General features: G+C 47.2%; 1 protein-coding gene across 2 annotated transcripts in view; it reads right to left on the minus strand.

Moving 5' to 3' along the window:
* sgsm2 (small G protein signaling modulator 2) overlaps nucleotides 1–26,374 on the minus strand; it is a 65,736-nt gene that overhangs the window by 38,227 nt on the left and 1,135 nt on the right. For both annotated transcript variants that reach the window (XM_088616488.1, XM_088616487.1), the window contains exon 2: nucleotides 15,737–15,812. In XM_088616488.1, coding sequence (XP_088472614.1) covers nucleotides 15,737–15,812 — 76 coding nt within the window. The remainder of the gene's footprint in view (nucleotides 1–15,736; nucleotides 15,813–26,374) is intronic.

The raw sequence follows: 26,374 nt of genomic DNA on the forward strand, positions 1-26,374 counted from the left end.
AGTGACAACTGGGGACACCAGTAAGGGCTGGAGTGGAGCACGTAATCTCTTTGATTAAAGAGAGCTCTAGTCCTTGTGGGCATTTGGAGGTTGCTCTAAATGATCTTTAAAGTAAACCGTAACGCCTGCTTCATCAACTTCTGAAACCTGAAAGACTGGGGCTCCCCAGGGGCAGGGTTGGAGCATCTAGAAAAGCACAGAGAGTGGGATAGGAGGTAAGCAAAGCTACTTACACTGTGTGCAAACACCTCCACTCTCGCCGGTTTGTAGACTTTACCAATACATGTGCAAAACTCTTGCTTGCAGCCTTTTGTGTGCTCTAGGAACGTGGAAAGGCTGTGATCTCTCCTTTGATGGGACGTGACCAGAGACTGATACTTGTCCCCAACACATTACCGCCGCACACTCTGCCACATAAAGCTTTTGGCAAAAAAGAAATAAAGAAACCCGAGCAACTTCAATTAACTTTCTTTTTGGAGGGCATCTTCATCGACAGGCATTAAGGTTTCTTTCAGAAGATGGCAACCATTAAACAGCTTCACTCCAGCGTCGACCTCCCCCTGTTACTAGTGAGCGACAAAGAGGGCTATTTAAATCTCAAGCACAGTGACATGCTGCTTTGGATATAATTGCTTTGAGCGGGCGGTTATATCACTGTAATAGATCTGAGTGAGTAATACCACACCTTCAAGTCTTCAGTCTCTCTCTCATTCACTTGACAATGTTATTAGAGAAGCTCCCAATAATGTTGAATGAAACCTTTTGCAATTCAGCTCAAAAGAGATGAGTTTTTATTGGACTTCATTTTTGTGTTTCTATTTCTCTTTGTGTTCCTTTTGTTAAATCATCTCTTTCCATTATCACACTGAGGTGGGAAAGAGGGTAAGGAAAAAAAGAGCTGTGCTTTCTTCCTGCTGCCCGTGCACGTACAGGGATCAGAAGAAGATTCCGACCGATCAGAAACTGATGAGGTGAGTATCCAGCCTGAATCCTCCCTGCTCCGTTCTTGTGCACAGTATGAACAGTTCTAATCTCAGAAAAAAACGAACTCAATCATGAATCTAAAAGTAAACCCCAAACAAAATGAGCTCTCTTGATCATAGGAGTATGGACACAGGTGAAACCGGGTTTCACTAAAACTAAACCTAGTAAGAACATACCCAAGAAAGCCATTAGGATAAGTCTCGCCCCATGGCTAATACCCAGGCTATGTGATCCAGGGCAAGATTGAGATCAAGTGGTCAACAATCCCAAAAAAAGAAAACTACAACCTATCTAAAAAAAAACAACCAAAACGATCAATATCGCAATCATCAAGTTGGAATATTTAGTAACAGTTTTCTACTCAATTTTAGTTACGTGCTCCTCAGGATTGGCCACCCTACAGCCCAGCAGAAATTATGGGAGTATATTAAGTCATTCATCAACTGCTTTACACTGGGGGCATTATCAAACCAAACCAAATGTCTCATTCATTCAACTAAGACAGAGTGTCTGCAGGTTTCCAGGTCTCTTCAAAAGAGCAGCGCCTGATGAGCTGGAATCAGCCCCTAAAAAGGTCCAACTAAGCCAATAAAGAGCTGATTCGGGTTGTTTTGTGTCCCGCTGGACTGAAATCCTGTAAAAACTCCAGGCCTCCAGGACCAGGTATCCCTGAACTAGGGAATTATGAGCTCTCACAAAGAGGAAAAGGTCAGGTGTTCCTGGACGGCTGGAGTCGGTCAGCACTTCCTCATGGAAAAGGAGGAGGGTTGTGCCTGTTGCAGATCCCAGGAAGGAGCCAGGGACATGTGGTTCTCTACCCTCTCTCCTACCCACTCTGTCCTACAGGGGTGGCTGTGACAGAGAGGACAGCGTTCAGCAGCTTGTGATTAAATATTTATTTGAGTTGCCTGAACCCAGCCCCACCACTGTGGCTAAAGAGCTGCACCTGTGGCTGGAAAGTTGCCGGTTCAAATCCCACGGCCGGCAGAGGAACCCTACTCCTTTGGGCCCCTGAGCAAGGCCCTTAACCCCAACTGCTCAAAGGGCACTGTACAATGGCACACCCTGCGCTCTGACCCCAAGCTTCTCTCCCTGTCTGTGTGTCTCATGGAAAGCAAGCTGGGGTATGCAAACAGACTAATTCCTAATGCAAGAAATTGTATATGGCCAATAAAGTGATCTTATCTGATCTTATCTGATCCCTGCCTCACGTCAGCAGCGGAGTCGTTGCTCAGCTAAGCTACGTGGCCCTTCGGCGGAGGAAGAGAAGGCTCCTGTCGTACCGGTGAGCATTGCCTCTCTCTGTCTCTCCCCCATTTTAAAAATCCAGATTCGCTGCGGTCAAGTTTGCCATACTCTGATCGCCCACGTCTCCAGGAACACAGACATGACAGGTGCACCACACACCTCCCCATCAAGGCCGGCAATTCTACTGGAAAACAAAGTGCAGAAATTGTCATTTTAGGTCATCTGTCCCCATCGAGAGCATTCCCTCTCGTGTTCACCAGCTTTCTCTCCGGCCTAATGAGCCTCAATATCCACGCTTTCAAACAGGGCACTCTGCTGACTGGTCCACCAATTAGGCCAAAGACATGGGCTTACACTGCACTGGCCTTTACCACTTCATGTAACACTGCCCCAGCCAAGGTGTAAAGGCTGAATGATCCCAAAAGAGAAAACATCCAGTCATTACGCTGCTAATGTGAAGACTCCAACAGCCAATTTGCAGTAGGCAACATGTCAGGCGCATACCAAAGGATATTCAAGCCTTTTAATGGAGAACAAATCCCAGGTTTCCTGTGTTCTAGTGGGGGTATGAATGGTGCAGGGCTCCTTCTATGGCCGAACTGCACTGTTCAGAGCACAAACACACCAATGATGCTGCTATTCTGTGTTTTAAGGGAACTTGAGCTTCCTGGGTAAAAAAAGATACCTCGGTTAGCAACATCTTTCCTTCTTGTGGTGCATTTTCGAATAGGGCGATAGGCTCCCATGTGTTTTGTGGCATCCGGGGAGCAGAGAGAGAGAGATTTAACTGCAGGTTGCATTGCATTTATTTAGAAAGGCAGCTTCTCTCTTATTGGGCCTCTGTACGTATTGAGAGTTTAATAGTTAGAAGTCTGGGGGGGTTTTCTGGGTGACCAGAATGTGAGGCCTCTGAAAAGCCTCGTTTGTAAATACTGTAACTTGTGTGCCGGTTGTTTGTTGTGTGGAGTGTCATCTGTGTCTAGTCATTGCAATAAATATTTGTTTATCCAAATGTGCCTGGATTATTTCTCTCTTCACTAAAGCTGTGCCAGAGAACAAAGAATTCATTAATGGCACCATCAATGGTGCCTCTAATTATACCAGCTGCTCGGGTATATTCTGGAGAAATCGCGTACAAGTTGGAGGTTATAAATAATTATTTTACTTATGGACTAAACCGCTCGGTCAATTCCTGATTCCCACCATTTTCGTAACCCCCCCCCCCCCGATTTGTAACACTATTAATTGCAATTAATAAAGAACTCTTAATTACCCCCCAGCCTCCTGGCCGGTGCACCAGTGAAGGAACCGGGAGGAGGTTGAAACCTGCGAGCTGAAACTGAGGCCCAGGCGACGTCGTCTGGCTCCGTGACATGACAGTACTGCATGTCACAGGGGACCTGATCTACAGGCTTTTTTCTTAGGGACAATTTAATTACATTGATTTAACGCTCTGCGCCGCAGGAGCAATTAATATTTCAGATTCTTTAAAACCTGTAAATTAAAGACAGTGGTTTAAAACATTTGCGGGAGCAGGGACGCTAATTAGAGTGAGCTGCTGTCGGCGGTAATTAAAAAATGAACAGTTTTGGTCTTCAAGCAATCACACATAATGCAAAGTCAATCAAATGCCCTCCCCCACCCCTTCTCGTCCTTGCAACAGCTGTCTTGACAGTGCTCTGAACCTTAAAAACACGACCTGGCTGGGAAGCGCGGAACAGCGCCCCGATTATGGTCACTCTCCCGCCTGTGAAGCCGCTGGGACATCAGGGGAAAAGATGTTTTTGATGAAGAGGAGGAAAGGCTGGGGGTGCAGAAGGAAGGGAAAGTGTTAATCCTCTTACTGCAGCCCTGAAGAACTGTGAACCACTGAACCCAGTGGCTTTGTGGGGCTGCTGTGCACACAGCTGTCCAGGTTATATGCATGCATGTTTATTTTGTGCACTAACTGCAGGCCTTGCGCAGTGCAAATGTTTCTCTTTGACATCCTGCTATCGTCAGGAGACGAGCAGGCGAGGAACGGAGCAGGGCAGCGGGCCTGTGCGTACGCACACTTCCGCCCCTCCAAAACTCCCCAGAGCGCTTGGCAGGAGAAGTGGCTTTGTGGTTGTTTTTTTATTGACAGGAATAAAAGAAGGATGCTTTATCGGGGCTGCAATGAATGCCAATCAGCCACAACTCTCCCAGAACAAACACTCCTGTTTCCGATGCTGGCTGTCTTGGCTGCCAGAGGGAAGAGAGTGCAGCACACTACGGATCACATCAGCTTCCAAAGCCACGCCGAGCGGCTCAGGCAAAGGTCACATGCCATGGAGCCTCACAGCATGACCGGGCCCAGACAGGCTCCAGAGGCTGTACGGTCCGTGGGAGTCTTTTTATTCTCCGTGCAGCATCTATCCTAATCCTATTGATTGTAGGGAGGGTGGATGTTATTTGCGAATACAGCCATGTGGTCGTGCTGACAGCAACAAGTTGCTGTGCATAATTGAAAAAGGCAGGCTGTTTGTTCCAGTTTCCCCCCCCCCCTTCCAGCCCCCTACACTTCCTGATCAAAGCGCAGCCTGGTGTGCGGAGAGCATTCGAAAAACCAGCGTTGAAAGGCACCTATAAATAATGCATGACTGGAGACCCGTTTTTATTAGTTTTACATTTGTTACAACAAAAACAGTATAATGGCGGCAGCACGCCCCCAGCCACCCCTGCCATCAGTGGTACCCCCTCCATGTTTCCACCCAGGGGACCTCCAAGCAAGATTCGAGGCACTGTGCAATAGGATCAATAGCAGCACGCCTACACTGACCCCCCCAGTAAGCACTAGTTGAGAAAAATAGAAGAAACCAGTTACCGAAACTTAAAATATGTGTTCACCCCCAAAAATGCAAAAATGATACCCTGGTATAGAATCTTCAACTATTCCCGAACTGTTCACTGGTCTTAACAAGGGCACTCATCTGCTCTCTCCTGACGCTCTGGTTAAACAATGACTTCCATCTTGATGATCACTGCAGCAGAAATACTGTAGATCTGGATGTCAAGTCTCACCAGGAATAAGAAGGGAACTTAAATATGATTGAGTACGTTTCCACAGCCAAGGGCGCTGTGCATAGCGAATAAAGAGAAAGAAAAAACCTTCTGCATTCCCTCCCCAGAAGAAGAAGAAGCTCTTTATCTGAAGCTCTACTATTTCTCCGATTCGAGGTACTGGAGTACTGCTACCAGCACTGTGAGGTCTTTACGGAGCTCCACTCCTGTTATTCTCATAGCATCTCATTTCTAGAGTTACTTTGGCGGCTCAATTTTGCACTTAATCTGTGCCAGTCTGAAAAATTTAACTGAATATATACATGTTCACCCCCCCCCCCCAAGAAAATAACAATTCTTGAATAAGTATAAACTTTTCAAGAATATGGAAGGATGAATGGAAGAAAGGAAGAAAAAAAACAGCAGCACACACGCACGCTCCATTGAGAACATTAAGATGTAGCGAGGTGAAAGGGGATCTGGGACACAAGAAGACAGAAAATAAAGACAGCAAATTTGGATGCCTCAGCTAATTGTGTTTAAATCCAACAGGAGCCGAGCCCATCAGTTTGCAGCGGCAAATAAACTTATCAGCACACGCAGAAGCAAAGTTCATTAGCCCATTGCCACCTGGGCCTTTTTGGGGAGCACGGACAAGGAGATGACAGGGTAGTGCGGTAGAGAGCCCTCGTTAGGGCTCGTTAGGGCTCAGGAGGACTGCCACTAACTCAAGGGTCCCAGCCTGCTTTCCGATTTGTTTTGTGACCCCCCCCCGCCCAAAGCCCTGCTCCCAAACCGTCTCGACAACCACTCCAAGCCCTCCGCCAGTCCTCCAGAAACCCCCCGCCCCCGTCGACGGGCTGATTACGAGCAGAAGCAAGGCCAGCGAGGAAAATCCCAACCACACTCTCCACTCAAAAGCCAAGAGAAAACGAGGACCCACTTGACACGCCCACACAGAGATCAAAGGCAAGCAGCATGGGAAATCCATTATTCATTAGCGCAGACATTACTCATGCCAGGCACAGATTTATATAGCACATCCTACTGGCCCTCGCAGACAAAAAACCCCACCAGCGTGCTAAAAATCGTTTAGCTACAGATTAATGTAGCGCACCCACTAAATCCACCTTCCTTTTGTAATCGGGGACAATGAAGACGCCAGCAGCAGGGACTACAGATATTATTACAAAACACTCTTGCTGTGGAAGTGCCTTATAATCCATTCAAACGAGGGCCCAGATATAAGATCTGTTACGGCAGCATATTCCCTTGACGAATTGCGCTGGTTTAGATGGTCCTAGCACCCCCTCTCTGTGCGCCTAGTGAAATCCCACAACTGGCTTCCTGCTGTAATGATTCACAAACACTATAATAATAATAATAATAATAATAATAATAATAATAATAATAATAATAGTTTACACTTATATAGCGCTTTTCTGGACACTCCACTCAAAGCGCTTTACAGGTAATGGGGATCCCCTCCACCACCACCAGTGTGCAGCCCCACCTGGATGATGCGACGGCAGCCATAGTGCGCCAGAACGCTCCCCACACACCAGCTCTCAGTGGGGAGGAGAGCAGAGTAATGAAGCCAATTCACAGATGGGGATTATTAGGAGGCCATGATTGATAAGGGCCAATGGGAAATTTGGCCAGGACACCGGGGTTACACCCCTATCCTTTTCGAGAAACACCCTGGGATTTTTAATGACCACAGAGAGTCAGGACCTCGGTTTTACGTCTCATCCGAAGGACGGCGCCTGTTTACAGTATAGTGTCGCCGTCACTATACTGGGGCATTAGGCACATGGACCACAGGCTGAGCACCCCCCTGCTGGCCCCACTAACACCTCTTCCAGCAGCAACCTTAGTTTTTCCCAGGAGGTCTCCCATCCAGGTACTGACCAGGCTCACACCTGCTGAGCTTCAGTGGATTGCTAGTTGTGAGTTGCAGGGTGATATGGCTGCTGGCTAATGACTAATGACAGCAAAGCTCAAACGTCTTGCATGCAACAGGGATCCCTGCCTGTTGCTCTGGTATGCTGTGCAACATGAGGGTGATATCGATTCGGAGAGCACCCTGCAGAGGCAAGAGCCAGCACTGTGGGAGGTGGAACTGTACTGGCCTTTTTCTACAAAGGAAGGAACCATTTAAATGTAAAGGCTTAGACAAGCATCTCTCAATTTAAACCGGTAATTCTGGTGTTGAGCATCCCCAGTGGTCTTCAGCCTTTCAATATACCCCACCGCTTAACGGCTTTATCGATTCCGTTTTTGACTTGACTGGCATCCAATTTGGAAAGTGTGGAGTTTAAGTTCCCTACAAAAGTGATAGGGCCATCACCCTCCAGGACCCGGAGAGAGGAGCAGTTTTATACCTAAATGTAAAAATAGCTTCACTATTAACTCATAAATCAACAGAAGGTTGTGAATTCAAGTTATAAAAATCCTTTGCAGAGGTATGAAGATGCAAACGAGCACCTAGTTGGCTTCCTACAATTACCAATAAAAAAAAAAATCTAACTTGGTTCCTAGGAAGTGTGTAGCTGTAAGAGTAATGAATTTGCCTTCGCTGTCCCCATCCTAGTGAGATCCTCCATCTACAGAGGCAAGGAAGACACACAGACACGCAGGACAGCGGGGCTCAGAGATGAGCGCACACACACACACACAATGTTGCACACTTGCCATTATCCAGCTCCGCTCCGATTGCTGCCACTGACTAATCTGCGGACGTCAGAGAGGAGACGACAGTACAATCTGTACCCAGCGAGGTGGGGAGGTGGGGGGGGGGGCACAGGGCTGTGATTCATGCTGAAGAGCCACTGGACTGAAGAGGATCAAAGCAAGACGAGGACTCAAGCGCTGGAGCCGGGATGTAAACAGGGGAACAGGATGACCAACAATCCCGGCGGACAGTTGCTCTCCACCCGAGCGAAGGAGAGCTGCTGTGCCGGCCTCAGCCCCTCCACCTCCAGCAGCAGGAGGCCCACTCGCCCTGCAGAGAGAGACTGACAGCAGTCACGGCTTCCCCTGCCCAGACGCGAGTCTGTGGCAGCGCCAGGGGGAGAGGAGCAGTTTCAAACCCTTGCCAACACACAGAGAAAACATGCCAACTCCGCATGGAGGACCCTGGAGCTGTGAGGCAACAGCACTAGCCTCTGCTTTATTTTCCTCTTTTCGGCTGTCAGTGGAGCAATGATTCGAGTCAGCAGTGAGTTCAACGACTGCAAACCTAGCAAGGAACAACCGAGGCCAATATTGGGAATGTCTCCCAGTGGGAGCCCCACTGCCCATCAGAAGGAGTCAATATATCTGTAAATGACTCTGTTTTTGGCTAGGCTTTCGATTTCTTTTAATGATTGATTCTCCAACACCAACCTGATATTAAGCCATCCATCTCGGCAAAGCATCTCAGGTCGTGCTCAGTATGGAACGGGGATCTAGAAGACAACCCGGTGCAATGCAAGCGAATGGACTGAAAAGGGAGTCCTGGAGGTCCAGCAATAAAGCTGACAGGAAGAGAGAGAATTAAGGCATGGCAGCGTAAGCAGGGAATCAGTTAAACACGACAAGATGATTACCTCCAGAGCCACGCAGCTCGAAGGGAAGAATCGTGACTGCCGAAATTGATCCTCTATCGCAAGCCTTAGCTCAGCAGTAGTCCCCCCTCCCCACTCCCCCCCACATATCTTCTTCATCACTCACACACAGCACCACCCACGTCAGTGCACTCACACCTCCCGCTATATCAAAGGCAAGGCAGGGCCGCACTGTTCGCACTGTTACATGCAAGCCTATTGATAGCACGCACAGCAGACAAAGCCCCACTCTGACTGCTCAGATCTTCAGGCTCTTGACTTCTGAAAAGAAATCCATTTCATGAACGTGTTCTCGAGAGCTGTGCGTTCTACTGCAGGCGTGTGCGTGTCAGAGGATGGAAGACGGGGACAGGGCAAGCAAGGTAGAGGTTAATAACATGCTGCAAAGTGAAAAGAAAGGCAAAAAAAAAACACATTTCAGCTGTGTGATCCCTTCGGATTCCCAACCACGAGATGAGCAGAACCATCAAAACACGGCACGAACTTGGACTGACTGTTTAATAAAATCAACACCGACAACCTTTCCGAACGACAGAGACCACACACACACGGTGTTAACGCCCTTCTGCCCCACATGAAAACGCACCAGGATGCTGGAAACCAATGCACGAGAGCAGGATCTGCTGACGGTTTACAGAGCGCCACACAGCCTTGTCCAAGAGCGCCAGACTCGCCCTTATCGAGTGGAAAGACCTCAGGAAGAGCCATATTCAAGAAAACTCATCTTTTTTCCCCCGTACCAATGACTGTGCACTGTACAGAGGCTGAGGCGAAATGACTGAATGGTTTTGCAAACTTGCAAGAGCTCCAGCAAAAAAACAAAAAAACAAAACTTGGATTGGCACATCCCACAGTGGACAACTATATTCCCCACCCCTTTCTACCTCTCGAAAATAAGGCAGAAATGTGAATGCCTCCCCGACCAGCTCCCTCCAGTGAGCACCAAGGCAAAATCAGGGTCCTTTAATCAGGTAGGATGGCCTGCCTGATATCATGTCTATGGTTGATTTCCAGGTAGCTCAAACCACAAAAAGCCAAAAAAACAGCCACAGGCTCTTGTGAGAGACACGGGCAGATGCCATCAAAAAGAGAAGCAGGTGAAAAAAAAAGCCACTGCAGCAGGAAGGGGCCTGTAGCATTTTCAGAAAACGGCTGTGAGCTGTGGAAGTGTCGTGGCAGAGTCTCGTTTCAGATGCTCCCCGTGAGCCAGTGTTAATGGGCGAAGGAGACGCATGAAAATGCTGTAATTAAGCAGACCCAGACCCACACACAAACACAACGTGGCCCCCGCGATAATGAAACAATAGCAGCAAGCCAACATTCCAATTCATTAGAATTCATTAAAAATGTTCTAGAATTAAATGGCTTTAATAGGAGCCGCATAAGGGAGGGGGTGGCAATCAAACTGGTGGAGACTAAATGACATCATCAGATCCGTATTAGCGTACAGCATTTGTTCTTTCGACGGTCCTGTTTTTACTCATTCCACTTTCCTGTCAGCTAACCCATTTAGGGACTTCAAGATGCTTCAAGGCAAATTAACATAAGAGCAATACGAGTTCCATTTACACTACAGAAAATTCACTTTTGCTTGGTGCTATTTCACAGTTAACTGCTCTCATAATGTAGATGTCTCCATCCACACTTGCTATTACTAGGCCTGGGATGCATGTTCTGTCTGTGGGATGTATGTTGGAGGGGCTTAAGTGCCTGGAACAGCAATAAAGGACCACATGTGGTACAATAAAGTACAACATGTGGAACAAGTAATATTTCAGAACTAAAATACTGCTCAAACCACTATTTTGAATCAGCTGTTTAATATGGAAGTGTGTTGTTGCATAGGCTGTAACTCCACTTAGAAAAGCAACACTTTTTCAGACATTTCTCATCTGAAATATATGAATGTACGTATTGTCTGATGTTGTGGCCGCTGAGGACATGTATGGGCAGAAAATCCAAATATTTCTCTTTTTATTTTTTACTGTTGTCTGGGATACAGACAACTGCAGCCAGACTGTGGAGTCAAAACCTGTATCAAAGCTGGATCTGAAACGGGGCGGAGCGGTGGCTCTGTGGCTCAGGATCTGCGCCTGTGGCTGGAAGGTTGCCGGTTCAAATCCTGCGTCCGGCAGAGGAATCCTACTGCGTTGGGCCCCTGAGTACGGCCCTTAACCCCAGCCGCTCCAGGGGTGCTGTATAAATGGCTGATCCTGCGCTCTGACCCCAAGCTTCTCTCCCTGTCTTTGTGTCTCATGGAGAGCAAGCTGGGGTATGCGAAAAGACAAATTCCTAATGCAAGAAATTGTATATGCCCAATAAAGTGATCTTAAAAAAATGAATTTAATAATGGAGTCATTACACCGCCAATACGTTTTCCGCATCTGTGTGTACGCAACAGTGGCAATGAGGAATCAAAGCTTTCATAAAATCTCTAAATATAAAGTAAATCCATTGAAACCCTGGTTAAATAATTCTTGTTTTCACAGTGTTTCTATTATATCTTGGCAGTAGAAGTCCACATTGAGTGCTATGGCTGTTTTAAGCATTCTTGCCTTTTGCACATGAAAGTTACATTTTTTTCTTAGCCTACATATATAATAGGAATAATGCACTTCAAACTCTGTAAAAGGCTTTGAAAACACATATGCAAAAGCCTAAAGAAAGGAAGGTCAGGTTTCAATCTAAAAGCTCCATATTCGGTGGGACCAAAAGCATCCAAACTGTTCACACTGATCAATCAACAAGGCCGAGTGGTGAGACAGAGCCTACCACATTAACATCCAGCAGAGCAGCAGCCAAGAACAGCTGCCTCTCTCCAGAAGGCCAGAACTGTAATGGCCCTCTCCCACCCAAATATAAAGGCGCTAAGTGACCGCAGGCCATCCACATAATACCACTAATGCACGCAGAGTGACAGAGGCACTATCGGGAACCAAAGAACTAGGGCAGGGCTAAACCCTTTGGCACATCGCACCCAGAAACCCTCAGAGCTGCCATTATTCAATTTAAATTAAAAGCCAGTGCTGTTAGTCCATGGGTCTCAAACTTCATTCCCTGAGGGGGCGCAGGGAGCTTGAGTCTTCCATCTACCCAAAGCTCTCCAACCAGCCTAGCTGTAATTGGAATCAACTGGTAATAATTGGACACTCAACCCACCAGGGCTCAAGAAAATGTTTCAAGAAATGGGCTGTATTTAAAGATCTCCTAAGGTAAAGGAACTTGAAAATAAAACCATTGGGGCAGTTAAACCATTTGGGTCAACTGATGAAGATGAGATCTCTATAAAAACCTAAAAGAGTCTGTGACCATCTGAAGCTCAGACAAAGGCCCTTTGAACACCTTAAAGTTGTAAGGTTGTAAGTATTGTAACAGTGCAGCCTGAGAGATACTACTGCCCCTGCAAGGTGTCCGACAGACACACATGATGTGCCCCACTTGAGTTCTTTTCACATTTAGGTTTGACAAGTAATCTGAAAATACGCTAGCCTTAAATGTAATGGGATGCAATGATAGGAAGTAAAAATCAGAGAAACGGCAGGCTTGAACTGCTTCACTGTATAAGACTGTGTCTTAACCACATTCTCCAGAGAGTAATGGGGAACAACCTGCCACCCTGCTTCTACTTCCTGGTTTTCAAAAGTCACCTGACCAATTATTTTTCAGCACTTAGTCAGGTGACTTTTAAAAAACCAGGAAGTAGAGGCTTCCAGTGGCCGCCAACCTCTGCTCTTCAGGCATATTCACGAAAGGAAGGGAGCAGGAAGGAAAACATGACTTTGGACTTTCGGAGTTTAGAAGCATGAGCTACCGGATTCTTCACTCCTTCTGAAGAGTTCAGCAAAAAGCGTTTTGAAGTTTGCTGCCAGTATCTTACTTGTCCATCTCCTGCTGGAAAAGGATTGAAAGACTAGCGAAAGCTTAAAGAGAGTTTTTCTCATGATTTGTGAATATACTGTATATATTTTTGGGTGCTTCTCGCACGATATTATAAAAGCCTTTTTGTTTTCCTTACAGCTGTTTTGCATGTCTGTTCTACGAAGGCCTGCCTGTGAACAACCCCCGTTATGCCTCTTCGCCCCCCAGTTATGACATAACTGGATGCCAATCTGATGTCTGGGGCCTCCAGAAATCTTGTCTAGAGAGCTGTGCTGCATTCAGCCAGAACCCGGGGTAAGATCTTGGCGTGATGGAAATGACAAACAGTGCAAAAGCTTTGTGGGAAAAAAAAATCCCCTGGAATGAGGCTGTTAAAATAATAATAAAACTGAAATTAGAAAGGTCTTGTGTTAAATTGCCCCCAGTATTAAGTTGATAAAGTAATTACAGTGCAGCTCAACCGCGTCCTGACAGTTCTATTTAAAACAGGACCTTTAAAGCTGAAGGATCTTGAAGGAAATTGCAACTCAATCTCTTCCCATCTGCTTATCAGATTAAAGCACGCTCCTAAAATAGAACTGAGGTGCTGCACCATCTTAGAAACTCATCATTCCAAACCCGAGAGTAATTCAGATTGTCAGAAGTGCCGAGGCAGAGTAAATGATAGAGTGCAAAACGGATATTCATCTCCGACAGGGAGCCGCGGAGCTGGCGTGGTGCTGCAGAGCGAAGGGACCAGCAGGCCCGCCGCCTGACTGCCTGTGAGGCAGCAGTACGGCGACGGGCACACAGCAGGGCTCTCTGCTGGTAGGTGAGGCACCCCACACGACAGCCGGCGCAGCTGCAGGGTGATGGCGGGCAGTATAGCAGCCCGCCATCACCCTGCAGCTCACAGCTGGCCACCCACTGGAGCTCAGCAGCTGTGAGCCTGGCCAGTACCTGGATGGGAGACCTCCTGGGAAAGCTAAGGTCTCTGCTTAAAGTGGTGTTTGTGGGGCCAGTAGGGGGCGCTCACCCTGTGGTCTGTGTGGATCCTAATGCCCCAGTATAGTGATGGGGACACTATACTGTAAAAAAAAAAGGCGCCATCTTTTTTATGTTTGGATGAGACATAAAACTGAGGTCCTGACTCCCCATGGAAATTCCAAATCTCAGGGAGTTTCTCAAAGAAGGAATAGGGGTGTCACCCAGGTGTCATGGCCAAATTTCCCTCTGGCCTTGACCATTCATGATAACCCCCATCTCTGAACTGGGTTCATAACTCTGCTCTCCTCCCCACTGAGAGCTGGTGTGGGGGTAGAGTAGTGGTGCATCTTCCAGATGGGGCTTCACACTGGTGGTGGTGGAAGGGATCCCCATTACCTGTAAAGCGTTTTGAGTGGAGTGTCCAGAAAAGTGAAGGAATTATTTTTATTAAAAGCCTTGAAATAGAAATGTTGTCTAAGGAATGTAAGGGACCCCCATAATAAACAAGGTGGTTATTATTATCATCATCTCAGCTGGGCAGTGGTGCTGGAATGTGACTGGAGGTCTGTTGCTGGGTGAAATGCATTACATAAAATCCAGTTCTTTCATGATCCTGTATACATCTATTACTTTCATACTGGAAAAACACACACTGGTATTCCACTACCTAAGAGGGCAAAATGTTTATAGAAATAAAAAGGCTGAACTTAAAGTTTACCTTCCCTTACACGTATGAACCTGGGTGTGTACAGTCACTTTTGAAAGCCCAATAAAACCACAGGACCAGATTGGCTACTCTGACACTCCCCGATCTGGCTGAGGCGCCCACGCCTGATGAGTTGTTTGCTTTTAGCTCAACGTGCTCTGTGAATGGGGGCTGTAACCTGCCTCTAACCCAGCTGCCTTTGTCTGGGATATTTCACTCCCGGCAAGGCGAAATGTTAGCGGAGGCGTGACTCACAGCAGGCAGCTCAGAATCTCTGGGCCTGGACACATTAACCTTCACCCTGGCGTGGGGCCAGCAAACAGACCCAGCTGAGTCAGAGGACACTTCCGGGCTCTGGGATATCACAAGGGCTTGGCCACATTTCACTTGGTGTGGCTGATCTCTGCGGGCACGGCATCTTCACTAGGCCGTCCATCAGAGCAGGAGATCTCTTCTCAATCAGCTCACCCAGCAAGCAAAGGGAGGAGAGCAGAGTGATGAAACCAGTTCAGAGATGGGGATTATTAGGAGGCCATGATTGGTCAAGGCCAGGGGGAAATTTGGTCAGGACACCAGGGTAACACCCCTCCTCTTTTTGAGAAATGCCCTGGAATTTTTAACGACTCATCTGAAGGATGGCACCTTTTTTTACCGTATAGTGTCTCCGTCACTATACTGGGGCATTAGGACCCACACAGACCACGGGGTGAGCGCCCCCTACTGGCCCCTCTAACACCTCTTCCAGCAGCAGCCTTAGCTTTCCCAGAAGGTCTCCCACCCAGGCACTGACCAGACTTACACCAGCAGAGCTTCAGTGGGCTGCCAGTTTTGGAGGAATAGACGATGACAGTGCAGGACAAGTGGCCCATCCAATCCACTCATCTGCACTACTACAGTACAGCCTTCACCCTCATTTTTATATTGATCCTGCAAATTATTAGTCAAAAGAGCAATTGGAGAGGATCGAAAGGTCCCGAGCCTGACTTCTGAATTAGAGTTAGATGTTCAGAGCAGCGAAGGCCAGTGAGATTCACAGCCCAGCAGGTTTTGGAGTTCTCCTCGATGCCCTCGTTTTTTAAAGAGGTTGGAATAAAAATCAAAATAAATACACAACAGCCATCAGCAGACCAACTGATCAGCACGAAGGTGATGTGAACGATTCCAGACTCTGACAGGTGACCACAACCAAGTTAGTTTACCAACTAGCTCCATTTTTGTCCTTCCAAATCGTTAACCAAAGGTTTGGAATAACCACAAGTCCAGCAGCACTAAAGAGGACAAGGTGAAGACCTGGCACATTCAAGAGCATGGGGCAGAGACTTACTGCACAGCGCGATGATGTGACTGCTGTCCTCATGGACAAACTTCTTGGTCACTGCCTCCTCCATGATCTGCTTCACCTGGAAGGACAAACACGGACAGTTATTAACTGGACAGGGATTCAGCAGGCCTGGCACGGCTTGCACAGCAAACACTCCCGCTGAAAGAAAAGCCCAGCCAAAATATTGCATCCCCTTGAAAACAAAAACCTCCAGTTTAAGATAGACCGAACATCTAAAGAGCTTCCTGGACAGCAGCACAAGATAAAAGCAATTCGTCATCCTGGAGAAGGGATCAGAACTGTTTTCATTACAACTGCCTGCTGATGTCTAATTAGCACATGCAGGTTTTCAAGTGATGTAATTCTCAGAAACAGACAATCGCGCCGTTTCTGAGGCATCACAAGTGTTGGTGCAAGAAAAACTCCGCAGTTTGTCAGATCAGCATCGCTTGCCAAAGCTCGGACGTGCCGGCTTCTCAGAAGCGCCTTATTGTGCATGCCTCAGAGTTTTGGAAGAGTCACAGGTGAGAAAAATAAAATTAAATCACATACAGGAGTGCAACCAGCTTCATGTTGATTGCCTGTTTGGTGTATACACCAGACAGAGGCCGAGCTCTGAGAACGTTCACGCAGGAAACACGCAGTGTGAGTTCAGTTTTGCAGGTCTGACGGACAGAAAAAAAGCGAAATGGAGAATGGGAGCACCTGAGCAAGTGCTCTCCTTTCAGGACCATATGACTATGCACTTTGAGGCAAATGCACATTAAACATTGAAATAAATTTAGTTCGGATTATTAATAACGTGCACAGGCTGGTGAACTGTGTGTGGGGGGAAGGGGGCGCTGTGCTGCACAATTGTTACATTGATGCAAGTGTGCTGCGGGGCGAAAAGGGTTCAGAAACACTGAGACCAGGTGCACTCAGTTGCTTTGTGGCGGAGGTTGAAAAGGCAGACTGCAGAAATGACACGCGAAGGAAAAGAGACGAGACCACCACCAGGGCCAAATGCACCACACAGCAGGGAGGAGTTCTGGAAATACACTCCTCAGAGACTTCTTCCAACAAAACACCAGCCTCTAAGGACAATCAGGGCATTCTATTCATAGCCCAAGAGCAGAGGATTCTTCACGCTCTCAACAGGCCTGCTGTAATACCAGTTTCCCTCCCAATTCAGAAGCAGTTGAAATATTCAACTGACCCCTACTGAAACTCCACCTACAGAATTTTACCATGGTAGATCTGCAGTGTTAGCTCTCATATAGTACACGTTTAATGTGCTGTGGCACGGGTTCATGTTCTTCTATTGCTGCACTGTACTCAGCTCTGCTTTCAACACAGTGCATTAGAGTGAACATCTCTTAGGGTCAGCCTTTAGTTATGAAGCCGAGATAACCGCAGGCAGGCTTAAATGCAGTTGACGAGAAATGCCAGGCTGCTCGTCTTCCTGCAACATTTCTTTTTATTGCTTAAGTCCCAGAGAAGTTTGAAACTGCAATTCCATTTTTATGTGAAAAAAGGACCATACTGTATGTCTCAATAGTTCTGCACCTTCAAACCTGTAAACCGGGGAACCCCAGTGTAAAGTCCCCATCCTAGAGGGCCAGCGTTTTCTATGGGTTTTCAGTCCAGCTGGTCTCTTCACAACCACATTCAGCTCTTTATTAAATTCACTGGACGAGTCGGATAGCTTCTCCCAGCTTCTCAGCTGCTGCGCTGGAAGAGTCTCGGAAAACCTACAGACACACAAGCCCTCTGGACCCCTACTAGAAATCTTTACTATGACCTTAAAAAGGACAGATCTGGGACAAAGGCATCTTATGCCAAAAGCTTCACAGGCCAGTCAGAAAATGAGCTACAGCTGAACGCACAAGGTTCCAACCTTATTTTTACACCGGCAAGAGTGGGGTCTTCCACACATCTCACAAACACGGCAGACAGGAATAACTCAGAACACATATTAGATTGAACAAGCCACTGTGGTATTCCCAGAGTGTTTCTCGAAAAGAGTAAGGGTGTTACCCCGGTGTCCTGGCCAATTTCCCCCTGGCCTTTACCAATCATGGCCTCCTAATAATCCCCATCTCTGAACTGGCTTCATCACTCTGCTCTCCTCCCCACTGAGAGCTGGTGTGTGGGGAGAAAAGTACAGTATAAGTGTAAGGATTATTTATTATATTATTAAAAGAAACCGGATAGAACTAAGAAATGTCAGCCTGGGCCTACTTGTGCTCCAGCAGGTAGCGCTCTCCATGTGAAGCGCTCGCAGACAATGGAACTGCCTGGGCCGTACTGATTGAACTAAAGTGCTGTATCACCTCTCAGGGATTTTCCAGCATAATTGAGGTTATTTTTATCCCTTAAAAAAACATGGGGCATTGATGACGTCCGAATCTTCATCATAGAGCACAGGCAGAGAAGATTGAACGTGGCTATATATATATACAGACTGTCACACACAGACACATCTGCTCAGCCCTACATACAGCCCTAATTGATCTGCCTTGATTTGCTAATCGACACATTACTGCAGTCTGGGAGATGTAAATGCTCAGTGCTGCAGAGCCCCGAAAACCAATTTCGCTAGAGTGGTTTGATCAAAATAAGCAGATTATTGGAAAGGTAAAACCATCAAGACTCAAGAAAAAAGCTACGTTTTAAGCTTTAATTTTAACTACATGCACGATATTTTAACTATAATACACTTTCTTATTTGTTACCAATACATTGGGAAACCTCTCATGCCAAAAAAGAGACCTCACAGGGATACAGATTAGAATAGGGCACCACAGCCTGCGCAACACAGAAATGTGTCCCCACCACCACTTCCTGAACCTTGAGAAATCCTTAGAGACACAGCTTCCGCTGAGGAGACACAGCTTCTGCCTGGAGACGATACTGCCCTCCTGGTCCTGGAAGACCAAAGTCTACTTCTAGTTCTCAGTGAATAAAAAGCTGTAAATACCGACGGCGCAAACCAATTAAGTGAACAATTGACTCAAATCAAGGCAGTAAGAGTGCGAGGCAGAATGAAAACACAAAAACATGACACCCCTGCAAGACCACAAGCGAATATCAGAGGCTTAAAAGAGGGCAATGATCTAATCATATGAGCAAGGGACTCAAGCACAGCATTTTGAGCCATTTCAGCTTTTAGCGGCCTCCCATAAAAGAACAGACAGCCTGAATGAATATGAAATTCAGAGAGCAGAAAACTCTAGCAAGTGTAGAGAAAAAGACGTCTATATTCAAGCTGACTGGGACAGTAAGAGATACGTGACAACTGAAGAGCGCCAGACAGACATTGATGGAGGAAATACTCTTCCCATGCTGGTGGTTAAGAACATTTTTGCCAGAGGCGTGCGTCCCTTTTCCCCCCAACATGACAATTAAGGCAACGATTTAAGGTCTGTTCACGCTGTGTCTCAGGGTGAAAAAGCAGGCAGGGATGCGCCCTCCGAGGACCAGAACATGGCTTCCCTCTGCTCGCTCTCCAGATGGCCTTGACTAATACATTTATGTCAAAACTACACTGAACTGCACTGCGACTCCTCGCTTCCCTACACTGGAAGAAGGAGGATGCATGAAGTCTCCAGGGTGTGGCACCTCACCCTCTCTCCCTTTCCTTTTTCTGCAAAACCCTCTTTCACATCCAGGCCGCGGTGAGAGATCAAGCCTGGGGCCTGACTGCAGCCCGTTGATGGTCTATTTGCTGTGTCGGTGGCTCGTGCCTTCGTGCAGAGGTGCACGTGCGATACAGCACGAGGAGGCAAGAGGAGGACCACCGGCGCAGACTCCTGGTTGGTGCTGTTAATAAAAACGGGCTTCGAGACCCCGACTGTGCATACAGAGCGCGCTAAAATGACCAATCGCTGCCCCCCCTCCTCCCCCACCCTTTCATCTTCACTCTGATTACACTCCTCTGCATACAGCTCCACTGGGAACAAAGAGACAGCCCATTAAAGTCCACTCAGTCTATAACCCTGCTCGTAATAAATCTCCCGCTAATGACTAATTGCAAGAAGGAAACAGAAATAAGACACAATAAAAAAAAATAGAAATGGCGAGAGCTTTCAGTTCAGCCAGATAGAGGAGCCACTCTCTGAAGACCTGACAGAGCAGGAGAGAGGGAGGGCCTGCTAAAACATTCATCAGTCCTGGCATCAATTAAATTAAAACCAGATAATTGCTTCACATTCCATAAACAAACGCAGAAAGGGCTGGATTTTCTGCCACTGCCTGTGACACTACACACCCTCTCAGCTGTAGCTGTAGCTCTTTTTGTGGAAGAGCTGTTTGAAAACTCGTTAATCTGCGTTAAGAAATGAAATTGCTCAACACTAAATCTAAGAGTGCCATCTGCGTTTTGTTTTTTTGGGGATACGGAACAGAAGTTCCGTATTTGCACGGAAACTCTCGGTATCGAGCCCGGAACATCAGAATTTAGGCACGGCAGAGAAGTTAGCTGCAGGGGACCCACCTCCCCGCCCCACCCCAGCAGAAGACACACGTGTGCACACACTCTCTCTCTCTCTCCTCTGCCCAGCCTGGAGTGGGGAGGTCAGGCTCCCACACAGCTCACAGCACTGGCTGCACAGACTTAAAGAGAGAAAGTCAGCGCTTGTGTGCCAAGACATAAGGCATTAAAAGGCATGGAAGAGGTTTATTTTTCTCTTGCTTGTCCCTCTGGTAAGGAAGCAGAGGCAGGTTTACATGTAGACGGAGTGTTTTGGGTGCATGGGCAGACGCAAGCTGGAGGAGAGAGAAGACGGGAGGGTAATGAGTTTCCCTTCCCAAAAGCAAACGCCTGAAGAGCACCTGCTTGGGATCTGAAGCATAAGGCGTCCAAAGAACCAAAGCAGGAGAGCTTTGATCCGATGGCAAGGCCCTCATTAAGGATTGCGATCCGTTCACACTACAGTGGGTGAATCTTGCAGTTCTGGTAAATGATCAGCAGATAAAACCCATATCAGAAAGGGGCTGATGTAACCTTCCAGCTGGGAGGATAAAAGCCAAGTTGTACTGCTTGATCATCAAGAACTGGGGGTGTATTTTGGCTATGCTGCGTCAGATGTTGCAATAAGGGGGCCGAAATATATTTCAGGAGGAACCCATCAGTAAAGATTCCACCTTCATGAGAACCGTTTTCCTTCGGGTCCGGGTTGTATTGCATGGGGGCAGGCCTTGCTTGCTCACCAGCGGAACAGAGGGAGGACCCCTGGAGATGGGCTCTGGGTCAGTGCCACCTGCAGAACCGAACCTTTGCTTTAACTAGGGGAAAGGAAAGGGATCCGCGCCGCCGAATAGCAACGTATAATGAATGGGCTGCCAGACTGAGGGAATTGAAGAATAGAAATTAACTGAAGCAATTATTCACAGCTTATTATGGCATGGAGATAAGGGAAGGCTGCTGGCCCTCCAGTGACAGATTCTACAGAGGAGCTGACTGGGCTGAGCAATCACAGATTCACTAAATCAAGCACTTTCACGAAATGTGAGCTGATATTAAAGAATGGGGGAAATTTATTAATGGCCCAGGAGCCTCATGATTAAATCGCTTTTAAAGCTAGGACTACATATTATATGTTTGTAGGTAAAAGCATTAAAGAATCTGTCTTTTGTTATAAGCACATTAGCGCAGTGGACGTCTGCAAAGATTTGTGAAAAGTTCCAGGCAGTCAGGCTGAAGAGGTGCTCATAGGAGCCTCTTTATAGACAACTACTTCTCATGAGCAATAAGGTCAAACCTGGAGTAACAGAGTAGCAAGAGAGGGCAGAGAACATGCCCATTTCCTTCGTTTTCAGAGAACTGCTACTCCTGGTGCTATCTGGGCAGGCAGTAGGTAGAGCAAGGCAAACCAGACACCACTTTCAGCGGTTTCTCTCAAACCCAAGATACAGCGCCCCAACTCCAACACCGAACTCTTGGCCCCATCCCTGATGACGAGCACAGTCAAAGGCTGTTTTTTTTTACACAAAGGGTTGTGGGGGTATGGAACAAGCTACCCAGCCATATTGTTGAAGCTGGTTCCCTGTCTTCTTTTAAGAAATGGTTGGATGAGATCTTTGGACTAATTAACTGCCAAACAGGGTATATGGGCGTGTGTCACCTCTGTTCTGTCAGAGGGAGGGGATCAAAAAAAATTCAGAAAGGATCCCCATTACAGTGCTGGAGTTATTTATTAACCTGCCTGGAGACTTCTCCTCTCTCAGTCTTGGCAACACTGTCTTCTGCTACTATTGTGCTCCCTGTACCCAAACCCTCTCTCCCCCTTCTCAACAGGATAACAGGGTTTGCTAGAGATTCTCCTCGAAACGAAGACCCTCCAGGTCATGGCAAGCTTGCAGAGATGTTAAAGAAGGAGGTGGAACTCGACAGTCCCTGCCTGGCAGCAGAGAGAAGATCTTCACTGCTGCTCTTCACTGGATGAAGAGGGCAGGCTTTTTCTGGGCCAACTTCCTGCAGTTTAGGTGGGACATCAGATAAATGGATTCGAATTTCACCTCTAACTTGAGTCTGAAGAGCTAGGCAACTCGTATCTAAACCAAGCATCAATTTATTAACAGAAATCAGGAAAACAATCTTTCTTTAAAAAGGACGAAATGCTCACTTACACCTTGCTTTTCTCCCCCAAATCCTTTGAAGCCCTCTCCTTTGACCTCAGTTCCAAGACTGCTTCCATCCAGCTGATTTCCTGATGACGTCACCACTTCTGTCTTTGTATTAAAAGGTCACACCTGGAGCGTCATCCCAGCAGTCCTTTCTTTAGAGTCGGATATGTACCGTGTCACACACCCCCCCCCCCGACTTTGCTGTAGATTTAGTTAACCCTTTCAGAAGAGCACCTGTCCAACTCCCAGGAGGAGGTATAAACCATCAACCTTCCAGAGGAAAACAGCCCCTCAATCCCGGCACCACTGTAGGCATGGTAGTTGGATATTCTCTCAATTGACAAACAGCTGATGCTCAGGTATCCCAGGGTGCCCTGCTGACAGACCATGTTAACACATATGACTGATCGTGAAGGTACTGCATTTCTTCTGCGCATGCTACGCACCGAGTGTTGATTGTCTCCTACAAGAACTGCACCTCCAAAAACCACCTTTTTATCAGACCAGGTCTCCCGCTACCCTTCGACAACCAAAAATGCGTGTCTGTCTCAGGATCAGACCCACACAACAGCACAACAGCATGCACTCCTTCAGGCACCTGCTGCAGACCTGACTGCGGCCCCAGAGCCAAGGCAGGAGACTCTCCCCCTCCCAGGCTCGGCTCCCCTTCTTCCCGGGGAGAAAGGGAGGGGAGAGTAAGGATGGGCCGACAGGCGAAAGGAACGAGGAAGTCGCCCCCCGGAGAGGGGGAGTGAAAAACGAGGAGTGCGGAAAGACAAGACGGGAATCAGCCAGGGTGGTGGCGGAGAGGAAGAGACCAGCAGGGATGTCAGATACTGAAACGCCAGCGAGCCTGGAGAGCAAGGGATTGTCAGGGGGTAAAATGCAGACTTAAAAAAAAAAAAGAAGAGAAATCCAAAAGACACTCTAGGCTTAATTCGGATTTGAAGGAGCGATGGACAAGTGGGTAGGGGGGGGCTCTATCTGGTCATCCTTGCCTCCAGCAGTGTCAGCCTTGCCTCTGACAGGCCCGGCGAGCTGCGGCAGTATTAATCGCCAATTGATGCAATTTAACTTCTTGGGTATGTGCTGATGCTTGCGGTTGCCAGGCAACGCGGAGCTGGCTGACTGGAGTTTAAAGAGACAGGGGCCCCGAGAACGGCCGGCACGCAGAGCCAGATTCAGACAGATGTGCCGTCTGACGGGCGGCCACCTACATCCTGGATTCCATTAACCTGCTTGGCTTAAGCAGAGAGGATCCTGCTTCCCTGAAAACCAATGCACCCCAATGCCTGATACTCCAGTCGGCATGGATGGAGACCAGAGGGTAGTTTCCACAAATCTCAACTACAGACACGCACTGGCCAAATTATTAGGAACCCTCAGTCATATGAATAGGCTCTCTCATGGAAAAGGCAATGTCAGGTTGGTTTGGGAGCATTAGAAAGACTTGCCTCAGCTTTCTGGTCAGGATACTGATCCCTGCCGACTGATCCCAGGTGCCAGGTGTCCCAGCTAACTGGCGGGATGATTCAGGCTTGGACCTGTGCAGTTGTCCGCGCTCGGGGGGCTGTCGCTCCCCAGCCAGGCAGGATAGATCAGTCACACCAGCTCCAGCTCTGGGGCAAAACCAGCCTGATGCTGACTGTTTCTACAGATGCCCTCCCCCGCTCCCTGCCCCCAAGCCTGGCGCAGAAATGAATGAGTGGGACTCGTGTAAGATCACACTGAAATGAACCACGTCAGAACTTACATAACTTGACGAACATCAGGAAAGTTTCACAGCTAAATACGGCTCTGTTCAATTTTCATGCTGCCAGAGTTTAACTGACCTTAGGATTTCTACGATTTGCTTTAAAAGGATATGATTCATATTAGCTTCAGTAAGGCAATTCTTCAGCAAATTGGGCCTCTGTATTGAGCTAAAATAATACCCCTTTTTAGTCCTGCAGCAAAACGAGCTGGAATATCACCTGTTTTTACCTGCCCTGATGGCAAGTCCGCAGGCTTCTGTACTCATTCTTAAGGGTGAGAAGATGCTGAGCTCCACTGGTGCAATCAGTGGATCACCATCAGGTTGTGCTGCGTGATCACGGGTCCGTGCCCGGGTCCCAGATGCCAGCACACCAGGGACAGGGTGGGAATAGTGAAATTGTGGACTGGAGTTGTGGCTGGGGCTCTCTCATCTACACGCATTACTTGCTAGGGTGCCTGCAGGCTCACATGAGGAGTCAGTAAGAGACACCCCACTTTGCCAGCAGCTGCTGTATCACAGGGGTTCCCCAACCCTGGTCCTGAGGAGCCACCCACCAGGTGATGCCCACTATACTGTCACCACTTCACTCTGAACAGCCAGGCTCACTGCAGTAGTGAAGGTACTGTAGCTAATGGAAATCGTGTTTCATCCACCACTGTGCTGATCAAGCCCAGTACTTAAACAGTCCACACTTATCACACAGGCATCTCAATGAATGCAAAAGCAAAACTCCCCACTTTCTCCTTTGCTATGATTCTGGTGAGGTACTGTTTGTACTTGTGAGTGGAGCGTTGCAGCTCTGCACAGGAACCAAACTTCCGTTTTACTGCAGTTAATGAGTGGAAGTCTTGGTATGAAGGAGAGGTTAAAAGGCATTTTGCTTCAGAGAAGGACTTTACCTCCCCTTGGTGCACAGAGAGATGTGTTCACAAATGCACACACTAAATTCTAACACCTGAACAGATTGCCTTCATTGCAGAAGAGAATTATACTTCTGCACTTTGGGGAGAAATCCACTGTGATTAAGGACCAGTAAGAACTTAGGTTTTTGAGCCGATTACAAAAATCAGCAATTAATTCATTAAGCCTGCCTATGCTGAATGTATTAGCGTGACTCTTGCTTGCCTATTTTAAAAGCAGCCTAGTTGCAAGATACTCTTTAAAGTCTTAGCTGGTATTGGGTATTTTAGCTGGGATTTCAGGAATAAGGGCCACAAAGTCAGGCTCTCTCTGCATGTGTGGTGCAATCATAAAGTACAGAATGACTTTTTCCTCCCTCCTTTTTCCTGTCAATGGTATTTTCAGTATTCACTGGTGGCTCGGCTCATAAACGCTTTCCTGTTGAAATCTAAATGCTTCCCAACATTCATCATGTGTGCTGCAGCACAGCCACAAGCTGAACTGAACTCTCTCCTGCCAATTCTCAGAGATGAACAGCCCAATGGCAAAGCTCTTCATCTACCTCAGACACGAGAAAGACCTAAACCTCACATTTCAGTCTGGAAAACATTTAGGAAGGTTTCCTCTTAATCTTCACCTCTCCAAATGGTTTTCTCATTTAAAACTACACTCCTCGGGCAGAATGAATGCACAGACAGACAGAGCCACAGGTTTATAAGGTAAAAAAGCTGACAAGTTTCAAAACCGCCCCCTGATTAATGCCACAGGTCATCTGGACACTATAAGGCATCAGAAACACATTTTCTTCTTGAAGGAAAACTTTTTTTCCTGTGTGGAAAATCAGAGATAACAGAAAGCTTGCACCTCCATTAATGATGCCCCCTCACTTCCACATGATCTAATTACTTTGTTTGAACAGAAAGAGACAGCTCTCTCATTTCATAGTGCATGACCAGCAGAATTTAGACCAGTTGCTCAGCGACAAGTGAGTGAATTTTTATTCACCCATTTGTGGTCAGACCTCTGAATTTACATGGAGAAAACACAGTGCTGTAAATCTACTGTAAAGCCGGGTTACTAACACTGGATGCAATAAATACTACAGGCAACCTGTAAAACTCAGTAAATGCACCACACCATATCACGACCTGACACATTTTAAAACATGGTGAATCAGGCTAACTTACAGCCTTCTTTTGCACTTCTTGGGATATGAAAATAAAATCTTAAAATTGTGGGCAGCAAGTTAAAATCTAAATATCCCGACCCGAAGCGAAACGCCCACTATAATAAAGATTATCATGACTTCAATCCATCAGCGATCTCGGGATTAACCCAACGTTTGTAGTACAACTTGTTTCTCACTGTAAATGACT

The sequence above is a fragment of the Lepisosteus platostomus genome, chromosome 22 (genome assembly GCF_059453375.1).
Source record: "Lepisosteus platostomus isolate fLepPlt1 chromosome 22, fLepPlt1.hap1, whole genome shotgun sequence".
NCBI classification, from domain to species: domain Eukaryota; kingdom Metazoa; phylum Chordata; class Actinopteri; order Semionotiformes; family Lepisosteidae; genus Lepisosteus; species Lepisosteus platostomus.